Source organism: Macrobrachium rosenbergii, chromosome 42 (assembly GCF_040412425.1).
Source record: "Macrobrachium rosenbergii isolate ZJJX-2024 chromosome 42, ASM4041242v1, whole genome shotgun sequence".
Lineage (NCBI taxonomy): Eukaryota > Metazoa > Arthropoda > Malacostraca > Decapoda > Palaemonidae > Macrobrachium > Macrobrachium rosenbergii.
In genome coordinates, this window is record NC_089782.1 from 33,466,275 (window position 1) to 33,477,879 (window position 11,605).

The 11,605-nt window shown below is 36.4% G+C and overlaps 1 protein-coding gene across 1 annotated transcript; it reads right to left on the reverse strand.

Annotated features, from left to right (window-relative positions):
* Positions 1 to 1,425: 1,425 nt before the first annotated feature.
* Positions 1,426 to 9,190, reverse strand: LOC136828201 (uncharacterized). The gene is made up of 8 exons (XM_067086046.1): positions 9,130 to 9,190; positions 6,916 to 7,030; positions 6,692 to 6,809; positions 5,496 to 5,639; positions 5,058 to 5,258; positions 4,592 to 4,753; positions 2,958 to 3,131; positions 1,426 to 1,836 (listed from the first exon to the last, which is right to left on the reverse strand). Exons 1-8 carry the CDS (start codon positions 9,173 to 9,175, stop codon positions 1,576 to 1,578), a joined length of 1,221 nt encoding a protein of 406 aa, XP_066942147.1. The 5' UTR covers positions 9,176 to 9,190; the 3' UTR covers positions 1,426 to 1,575.
* Between the last annotated feature and the right edge of the window lie 2,415 nt (positions 9,191 to 11,605).

An 11,605-nucleotide genomic window follows, 5' to 3' on the forward strand; every position in this document is an offset into this window, starting at 1 on the left:
CCATTTTCTCTCTCCCTCCTTTATATATATATATATATATATATATATATATATATATATATATATATATATATATATATATATATATATATATATACATATATATATCATTTAACAATTGCACTGTTTCACCAAGTTGTCCTTTAACCCTGTCCTATCATAATCACATGAAGGGTCTGGTACCCTTTGCAGCGTTTTTTAATCTAGTTTTTATTTATTTGTCTTATTTATTGTATGATTTTTAATAAACAAGAATATGTGAGAGGAGTATTACTAACATGTTTTAGCCTTCATCTTGGAAGTTACCAAGAAGGGAAAGCCCTGGTAGAGAAGAAAGGGAATCTGGTGTTTATTAGGTCTGAGTTGCCTTTACTGTGGCTTCCTGAACTTGAGATCAAGCAATATGGATGTTATAACCTTTATTTTTTTTATCTTGGTTGCAACTAAAATGTGGAATAGTTTGCCAATGCAGTTGTGGAATCTTCTGATCCCCAAATATTTAAGAGAGGAACAAATTCATTCCTGCTCTCTGCTGCTGATGGCGTCTCCTGAATATCAGGTGTATCAGTTTGATTTTCTGTTCCTCATATTCACCTATTTATCACCTATCCCCTTAACTTCACTCTCTCTCTCTCTCTCTCTCTCTCTCTCTCTCTCTCTCTCTCTCTCTCTCTCTCTCTCTCTCTCTCTCTCTCTCTGCAGCTGATTTTTCTTTGGGGCCCTCTTGAGTTTATAAGTGTTGACTTTGTCCACAAGGATTTTCAGCTGAAGATTTAAAGAAAGAAAGATAAACAGAATTATATATTCATCCACACTCCTATATAACTCCTGAGTGGTTCCGTTTTTCATTTTCTTAATAATCATTAATATCTAAGAACACTCCTCTACAACTTCCAAAAGATCATTATCTTTATTTAAATAATTCTGTATTCTCAAAAGCCACTCTGAAATTCCAGAACGACTGCTTTTTTATTTCAATTTGCAACTTTATTAGCAATAATTATTTTCTCTTCCAGACACATTGTGGAAGTTTACTAGCTCGAGAGTCAACCCGTATGATCAGCCTTTCATACCATTAGCTTCTATTAATGCTGAGTTCTTTTTCTTCCTCTGTATTCCTCTTAATTTTACCTTTTTACACCTGTACCTGTCTCGACCTTTTAAGTGATAGAATCCCACGAAAACCAGTTACCTAAAATCTATGAATTTTTAGATATTAAGTTCAAATTATGAGAGATATGCTTTTATTTGTTAATACCGCTCACTGCAGCTGATGAATTCTTGAATAAGCAAGATAGACAAATTGATTGTATTATTATTATTATTATTATTAATTATTATTATTATTATTATTATTATTATTATTATTATTATTATTATTATTATTATTATTATTATTACAAGCCAAAGAGCCCTCACAAAACAGAATACCCACAAGGCAATAAGAGAGAAAAAGAGGAAATTGGAGAGAGGCATTATAAAGAGGAAAACAAAATTGAAAACAATTATGAAAATGTCAGAACAACATCTGACATTCGTGGAAAGAGATCATCGGTCCTCAGACAACGCCCCCTCCTAGCAACATCCGGCAGAAGAAGAATTCTTGCTGTCTAGTAAACAAACAGGGCCCAGGTCGGGAATGTGAGGTATGGAGTTCCTCAGGTCACTGACCGAGCAACAGTAAGTGTACCCGTGACCCAGGTCAGTGACGTCAAAAGTAATCCAGGGGACATCTGGGCAGATGTCCTTGCAGAGCAGGGCAGGGATGGATGTCAGATGAGGGTTGTTGACGCCCACGATGCCAATGGCTCTGTTGGTGGCTTCCTCGTGGATGACCTTGGAAGAGAAAAGGCGTCGGGAAAGAGTTATAAGCATCTTGGCTAATCATTTTGCTCGTTGTTCAAGATGGCTTTGTCGCAAAAGCGTAGTTTGAATGAAGGCATTTCCTCTGTATATGATTATTAACTTCTCTGTGAGTTTGTTCAGTGATTTTGATGATTCCTGTTCCTCTTGAGTTTAGATTATATCTAAATTTCTAAATTTCACACAACGCCCTTCGAGGTAAAAAAATATAACCGCAGTTACAGATATCTGGGACAGAGTAGTAACCTTCGTCATACCTAATCTAACACCAGACTAAAGACGGGTGTTGGCAGAAGGGTTAAGAACTCTGCCTTCTAAATGAGTAATCAAATAACTAATGTTTTAGTGAAACATCCTTATAAGACCTAGTTGTCTGATGCAACTGGCAGTAGGTGACAGTGAGGCCCAGAAGTCACTGTGTCATGTCTAAAACCAGGAGAAACCCATAAGGGGATTTTACTCAGTAGTCCTAGACACATTCTTTCTTGTTTACTTTTTCCTTTTGCAGTTTTCTTAGGTGTAGAGGCCAGTGGAACTGGCAATTAAATTCCCCTATAAGGGTGGAAAGTCACAGGAGTTATAAAAAGTGTCTGATTCCACATACCCTCTTCCTAAAAAGACCATACTGCTCTTCTCCTGTCAGACCTTCTGTCTTCTGTTTAGGAAATGGAAATTTGCAAGTGATCTCATACTCTTTTAGTGTACTGAACTTCTTATGCATATAACTATCCCGATACATGAATCAGCACTCAATCTCTATTATGAGACATCGACAGAAAAAACATTTGCAGATGAGTATATAAAATCCCCTTCTTTCATCTCAATAATTGCTGCCTGCCACCAAATTGTATCTTCTTTTTAAACTAAGAAGAACCAATGTTGTACTCTATTACAAGGCTATAGCAATTGGCTTTATATTTTTGCCTACCGTTCAGATATGTACAGTATGTATGTACTGTTTAATTATCTCCTCTGCTTTGGGGCAGAGCAGAATCATTTCATGAATTAGTAAGTGGCATCAACCAGTTGAAATCACCTCACTTGAATTTAGACTGATTCTAGTCTATGAGAAACTGAGTATGGAGGACGCTTACCTTCCAGGTGAGAGCTGGCGCCGGCACCACTTTTTCCTTCGAGGAGAGGCCTAGGTAAACCTCGACGGGGTTGCCGTTAACATCGTCCATCTCCAGAGTTCCCCAACTTCCGCTGTAGATAGTGAGATCTGTGCCAAGTTGGCTCGCCAAGTCCCTCGTCGCGAATTCAAGGTACTGAAAAGAAAGACGATTGAGTCTCTTGGAAATGAGTTGTCAAGATTACTTCAGTTTCAAGATGTCGAAGAAACATTAGGTCAAAGTTTGGAACATGGGCACCTTGATAGATTAATCTGAATAACGGGCTATCTGTTTGTGAGTCCTTGACCAGAACAGACCTTTACGAATCTTATGTATGATACAGTTACATTGTTTGGGCAGGAAGCTAGATTTCCACAAAGAAGATATTTTATACGGTCAAGACAATGAGATTTTGACAGAAGAGCCCTTTGCTCGGCTAAAATGGAATTTTCTTTCTGCTCTTTGGAAAGACAAGGTAACTTGATAAACATATTTGGTATGCAGTGGTCAATGTTTGCTAAACAAATGCATTCTTGTAAGTTTACAATGCAATATATTTTCACTTTAAAGTCTATGAATCAATTGTATGTCAGGCAATCCTAATTTTGCTACTCTGTCCCTCTTTGCTCCTGTACTCTTTCCTGTACATCAACACAGAGACGAGAATTACCTTTCAGTTGCTAATAAAGACCAGTTTCTAAGGAGATTGAGACTCACCTTTCATTCAGTATTTTCAAAACCTCAAAACCTAACTGTAATGAAATTGAAATTGATTCTGAAGTTGTCGTAACTGAAGGCTTGCCACTGACAAATTCAAAATTATCTCCCACTTACCATCATTATAAAACTTCTACTGAGAAAAGTAGGTCTTCCCTTCCAGTTTTGATGACTAATAACTTCCACAGAGGAGACTAAGACTTTCTGAAAGTTACCAACGTTGGAGGATGACCACTTAATTTCTAGCTGATGTATTTTAAGGTCTCCCATATTAGGATTCAAGCTCAAATGACCATTAATCAATAAAGAAAAGCTTCCAAAAAACAGAAGGCTCACATTATTAGGTGATAAAATAGATAACAAAGCTGAAAACCTCAAGCCTTGATCAGGTCATTTAGTAACACACCTCAGCGTGGTAAGAATACTATTGTCCTTTTCTAGGCATTCAACTAAGGATACAGACATATTTTCCTGTTATCATCATTGGCAAGCTAGCATCTACTATACTGGGGTTTACCTTCCAGTTATCATTGTTAAAGGTGTAGCACTAAGCATAGCAGGATTTACTTTATTGTTGACAATGTTGTTGGCCTGTCACAGTGTAGATTGAAATATATTGCCAGGTGACCACTGAGGACAGTAACGCTTGCTTTCCAGTTTCTCTAGCTGAGGAGCTTCCATTGAGAATTGTGAGCCTTCCTTTCCAGTGGCTAAAATTGAAGACCTGCTGCCAAGGTGACTGAGCCTTACCAGCCTGTCACATCACTGGAGGACTGCCACTCAGTACAGTGAAACTTCTTGGCTTACATAGCATTAGGTTTAAACCTACTAAGAATAGTGAATCTTAATGACTACCTGCCACTGATATAAGGTCACCTGTTGAGAAGTTTGACACTCACCTTCCAATTGCCATTGTTGAATGCTTGCCACTGGGGAACGGCATTAATGTAGTAGTACGTGGCGTCTTGTTCTGCTTCTGTTACGAAATCAGCATCTGGAGCCATGTGGCCCTTTGCAAAGTAATATTGCTTGCTGTAGTCGATGACGGTGCTTGCCAGGTCCTTTGGATTAAATACTCCATTTATTCATTGGGTGATTTAAGTTAACTATTACTTATCCAGCCATTAATTGATAGCCTGCTAATTTTTCTAGGCTAAAACCATAACATCTTTAGATTTGCTTTTAAGATTGTAACGTTTCTGCACTAGTAACTGGAAATTTCTGCAGTAACTACTGAGGAAAGGGTAAATATGAAATCCTTATTTATAGACATCTGTGTAAGATGATGTTTTCAATGTAAAGTACTCTTCAGAATTAGTTAAACAGTTAAGTAGATGGATATACAGTCACTCGTAATCCACTTACATTACTCTCTAGAATATCCTCCATGAGGCGTTTCTGCTCCTTCACCGAATAGGATTTGCTTATTGAGATATTAAAGAATCCTTTGGCCGCCTTGAAAGGAGGGCGCTTAGGGTCGACGTCCTTCGCAGCGATGCTCCTCCCGTGAAGGATATGCTTGGAATAGAGGTTTGTCTCCAGGCGTTCATCGTAGCAAATGTCGATCTAGAAGATCAGTTGCATAAGTTAACTCATTATTGATTTATAGATTAATGTCAGGTATCTTCACACTTTTTGGATACGCTTGTCACTACAAAGCCTTAGATCTAAATGCGAGAGATATGAAGTAATTCTGATCAGGATTCGAACCTGTATCCAGAGTATTGGAATGAAAGAGCGACATTTGCAAAGTAAGATAAGTAAATAAATTTAATGTATTAATGGAGGAGCAGAAGAACCAACCACTTCGTAGAAGCGATCCAAGTTGGCGATTTCGAACCCAATGATCTCCAAGACACCCGTCCCTTCTTCTCCACATTTTCCGGCGTCTTTCCTGATCGATTCCTTCGCCTTCTTGCTGCAGGAGAGGTCCTTTAGGGCCATACGCTGCAGGAGGCCAAGCATACAGAAAACATCAACTATAGTTTATTTGGGTGGGGACGAGCGGGCTGACAGTAAATATCCCCAAACGATATCATTTAAGCTTATCGGGGTCAGTTCTTCATATTGCTCAGTCACCACTGTAAGGTGCAAAGCAGATATTTATAATCAGTTTATAATAAAAGTTATAGAAATAAAACTCAAACCAATAATGATTTGTGAACTTGCTGTTTAAGGTACAGTACTCCATTATTCAAGACAAAAATTTTGTCTTAGCCTATTTTGGCATTATACTGCAATTGGAAAGTCCTTACAGCACCTGCTGTACATGCTGTGACAATACAATATTACAGTAACTTGCTACAGTTACAGCATTTATGAGATATTCCCCCTGTACATGAAGCAATGACCTAAGAGATTACATATTTCCCAGGTAACAGATGACATATCTTGCAACTTCCTACTGTGACAAATCCGCTAAAATACAGGTGTTTAACATTAGCTGAACACTGTGACAATACTGGCAGAATGCTTTACAATGAGTAAATACCTTGATAATACTGGTGAAATAATTTAGTGACTAGACGCTACAATTAAGAAAATATTTTATAATATTCAGATTAATTAAGATCAATAGATCTTACAGCTATTCACTGACTGAAAAGACAAAAAATAGAAAATTTTAATGTAGAAGTTTTGGAGCCAAATATTTAGGCCCTAGCATTTCAACTCTTATGTGGAATTATGTTAGTTTAAGTTAGATTAGGTTAGGTTAGGCAACTTACATTAGTTTAGTTTTAGTCACCCCTACTAGAGTTCTGAATATATGCTAGTTGAGGTTAGGTTAGGTTAGGTTAGGATGAGCCAGGTTAGGTTCAGAATTCTGAATTTATGCCAGTTGAGGTTAGATTAGGTTAGGTTGAGCCAGGTTAGGTTAGGTTTGGTTAGGATAATTTAAGTTAGTTTAGTTTAGTTCTATTTACTGTCACTGGGGGTACGAAAAGACCGTGCATTGAGACTTTTCGGGACCAACAAGACTGGAATCCGCAAGGCGTTACCTTTTTGCCCACTTTGATAGCCTGACCACCGGAGCACTTCGCTTGCACGACTTCCTTCTCGAGTCCAGCTATTTTGCTACCGGGACACGCCAAGGTAATAGCACTGTTTTTTGGCACTCTGAATCAAACAGAAAGTTATATAAATTGCATTTCAAGTCAAATGCAAGAGTTTTGATCATTGAATATAATTCAGGAGCAGTTTTATTTGCAGTAATAATGCTCACCTGACAATCCTTTTCCCTTCTTCCATTACTGGCAGTACTATATTGAAGGAGGCATCAATTATAAGTGGCGGTTTCTGGGGATAGTCTTCATCTTTGTTCCACACGCAGTCTTCGCCTGAAAGGGTTAGTCAAAGGAAAACTTTGATAGGCTAATATATCTAATATTTCGGTACAAAAAAGCAAACATTTTTATACAATAAACAGAGGCAAAAGTAAAACTAAATACAGATAACACAAAGAATGCATATAAATAAATAAATAATGGAATAAGGACATTATGAAGAAGGTGTCTTCAGGTAACTTTGCTTGCCAAGAAAACATAAGAGCATAGATTTAACTCCAAGAAAGATCATTCAATAGTTTTACAGAAAATGGAACTATGAGTCTAACACCAGATGACTAGGCCTACCTTGTGGTAAAGTGTTGAAAGAAATTACAGGCCTGGTGTGGACCTCTGAACTTGGAGAAACCAAACGAGACGAGAAAGGGAAAGTATGCAGTCAAGGACGCTCCAATAGAAAGATGTTAATTGGTACTGCCAGACAGTATGACGCCTATTTAAAGGTGGAGATATTGGCTCTTCAGTGCATTTTGCTTTCCCGATGATTCTTTTTCGTTTATGTGAACTTGACAGCAAGCTATTCGTATTTTGCTATTCATATTGAGCCAGTAGGACTAATATGTAATCGAATTTACTAACTAATGTTCTACGAGCAACTCTTTCATCTACAAAATTAAAAGCGTTTCACTTTACTGAAATGTTAATGATGTGATGGCCATAGTTGTTTTGAGGCTATTTTTTGACGAATTTATTTTAAGAAAATAACAATATTACATCTCTATCTAAAAGGAAGAATAACGTAGTCCCCGAGAAAATCGAGTCTTGTTAAGATATCAAAGAAAACGACATATAGTGGTTGACTTCGCTGGACATTTCCCACTGCAGAAAGTCAGCATTACTGACTTATGAAGTGTATATTTCTTTTCAAAAATATATATAAATCAGGATATTCCAACAAAAAACAGTCATGGAACTTCCGGTGGAATATGGAAATATGAAACAGAGAGGCATAACAGTTCCTTCATAGTTGGGGACACATTACACCTAGAACTAGACCGAGTGTTCTTAGATTTTCGAATTTGGATTCCTTTTTTGTGTGATTCTCAAACTGCGAAGCAAACGCCATTGAGAATGTTTGACGAATGAGGAATTCAACGTGAAATGAGAGTAAATAAATGTATAATGAAGACAGTGACAAGTTCGTAACAACACTGGTCGTACTGTCACCGAAGTTGAGCAGCCTTGGTTGGGTGCAAACACTTACAAATACCAAACACTGCAGCACTTAAGCCCGTCATCCCAAAAGTGCAAGTTGAAAAGTGGGAAGGTACCTTCATCTTGCACGATGCTCATTTCAAAGGTGAAAATTCAATAACTTAGACAAAGATAAAAGGAAATGACTCTTACTAACTTCAGGTTAGAATAACTGACAGCAAGAATTCAAGGATACACATCCTTATCCAGATATATGTATAAAACTAGTCTATTCCACCTTCTCGTATATAGACCCATGAGATACGTCACGGACAAACAGAACTACGAACGGACAGAAAACTCAAAAGTCCTCAGGGAAAGCAGAACTTCCTCTCAGCTCCGCGAGAAGAAGAAATGATCCTCAACGATTACAGATCCATCTTCTGTAAAAAACTTCACAGAAAATGAAAGATCAGGACGTAACTTTCAAAGCTCTGAAATCCCCTGACAACAGAGAATTGTGGGAATACAGAAGAATAGCCTTGAAAGTGGAGAAGTTTATTAAACAGTAACATATGACGCTACCTCAGCAACAGGAAAAGTAAAAGGGTTGGAGTTAAAAGTAAAATAGAAATGTGTGTTGATGTTGCAGACAAGGGTACGCAATGTTCAAGGATTAAGATAAAAATTTTCTTGGAATCTTGAAGAAACTGAAGCTAAAGACGATTAAGACAGTAAATAACTAGTGAATTCAGCGTCAGTTGTATAAGACAGAGAAAAACTATAAAGTAAAACTGTTCAAAGTTGTATAAACAGCAGTTCTGCACTTAACACGAACAGCGTAATGTGCCCCGCAACCTAGGCCTAGAGAATTCTATGCTTGCGGACTGAGCGCATAGGAACCAGGAATCAGGAACTATCCACTGGAACAAGAACTAGATATACTATCATATTATTACCCTGGGCAGTGGCCAACACAGCCAAAGGAATGAGAAGGTTCCACATAGCGCCAATGCTTACCACCAACCTGTGATACTTTCAGGTGCAATATTGACTTATATAGGCCAAACCGAATCGCCTGTATTTTGTCACAGGTGTTCCTGTAACGTACACAGTGTACAGGTGTTCCTGTAGAATGTATAGGGTGTACGGTATGCATTCATGGTATACTAAGGTTTTCTGTTTACTGGTCATTATTATTCAATCATTTCTCTTTGGGTATGATTAGGGTTTGTTGACAAATGCTTAGAAACTCTTAGATGTTATTTACCAATAGGCGTGTTTACCATCTCGTTATCTCGTGGCGAGTTTAAAGACTTCTAAATATTATTGGATTGTGAATATACGCTTTCACATATCAACAGATTCATGAATACTGAAGCGTCCTTATTTTTCAGATGTTTTCAATGGGCGGATGTTCTTGCACAAATAGCAAATGATAAATATATTCATATATCTACAAAGATTATATTGGATAGGTAAATTGTTTGATTTTAACATTTCTAAAACTTAAAACTTGACTTTCAATAACAAGGGCATTCTACCTTGAGGAGAATGTCAAAATCCATTTTTTTAAATCCTCTCCTACCATTTCACAAACCAATTGCCATCCATTCTCTCCACAGGTCCAGACCATCTAAAACAAAAACTCTAAACCATTCTGTAACCTACTCTAAGCCTTTTCCTACACTTTCGACGAACTTATACATACGTAAACATGCATTTATACACTCGAGTCTTTACATATGTATACATAAAGCATTTACAGTTTATTTGATATCATTTTCCAACAGGCAAAATGAAATGGCTTTCCATTTACTGATAATTATGAGAAATTCATTAGGACCAGCAATAAAGTCACCGTGCATATTTCTTATTGAGAGCCATTAGGTGATAGGGGGAATCTGAAGCCGATATATCACAGGAAGTTATGATATAGGCGTCAAGGTCGGGAGGGTTATAACAATTGCCATGAGCCGTTGTATAACAGTTTAAAAAAAAATAACAATCGTTTAAGCTTTTATATTTTATAGCGGTTCCAATAATAGAACGAACGTTCAGATATCAAATGTTTTAATGTGTTTATTATATATTTTTTATGGGTGGTTCAAATTTTTCTGTGATATACGTAAGCTCACGCGTTTCTTCATCTCTCTCTCTCTCTCTCTCTCTCTCTCTCTCTCTCTCTCTCTCTCTCTCTGTGTTTTTCCGTAAGTTTGCCATAAAGGTGATCATTTTTTTTATAGGTTCCTCTCCGTATTCAATAACTTAATTTTATTTTCACGCAAGTTCTCGTTCAATATACGTGTGTGTATGTATATGTATATATATATATATATATATATATATATATATATATATATATATATATATATATATATATATATATATATATATATATATATATATATATATATATATATATATATATATATATATATATATATATATATATATATATATATATATATATATATATTAAACATAACAAAGCAACTGATTAACAAGCAAGACGAATCAACGACGTCATTGCAATCGAAGGCTAAAACAAAATTACTCAAGGAAAGACGAGAAAATTACTTAAGGTGATAATTCTGACATCCGCCATTAGACGCATTTATCGGAGACGCCGAACAAATTTGGCTTAAACGATGCCACTCATGACACGGCACTTCTGAATGAATATTGGTTTCATTTGGAAGAAGGTGCGGGAAATTATTATTATTATTATTATTATTATTATTATTATTATTATTATTATTATTATTATTATTATTATTATTATTATTATTATTAAAAAAAATCTATTCGTATGGAACAAGCCCACCACAGGGGCCACTGACTAAAAATTCAGGCTTCCAAAGAATATCATAGCGTTCATTCGAAAGAAGTAACAGAAGGTAACAGGTAACACAAGAAGAAGAGATCGGTTATCAAAAAAGAAAAATAAATCAACAAATTGATAAATATATCGGAAATTCCTCGGTTTCGTCTGAAACGGGAATTGAAACACTGGTGTCAACTCTGTCAAGTCCTTGGGGGAAATTTCTGCTCGACACTTGTTCCCGGAAAAGTGACACGAGTCTTTGTCGAAACCAGAGAAGGTTTGACACATTTGTGTCTTCGTTGCTTTGGCGATGTTTGACAAAAAAAAACATGATGATAATCATGATAAATTGGTTACATAAACGTTAAAATTTAAGTTGTATCAGTGAAATCATTCCTGACCATCTTCTATTCAGGTTTTCTAATTGAACAAATATGTCATCTGAATACATCAATAGAAGGTTTTGTTTTATGGCCAAGTCGCAAAAGGTATGAAATAAGCTAAATTATTTGTTACAAAATTATTAAAAAAAACAGTATTTCTAATTCAGTAATCGAAAAACACGGCTCCCTAATCCAATTGTTCCTCCTGGAAAATCTATTAAGCTT

Bases quoted from the DNA above. Each gene is read 5' to 3' on its own strand.
- LOC136828201 (XM_067086046.1), bottom strand. From the start codon at position 9,175: ATGTGGAACCTTCTCATTCCTTTGGCTGTGTTGGCCACTGCCCAGG. The intron at 5,259-5,495 runs GTTGGTTCTTCT...CTGATCTTCTAG, and splicing joins TGGATCGCTTCTACGAAGTG to ATCGACATTTGCTACGATGA. The intron at 4,754-5,057 runs GTAAGTGGATTA...TTTAATCCAAAG, and splicing joins AGGATATTCTAGAGAGTAAT to GACCTGGCAAGCACCGTCAT.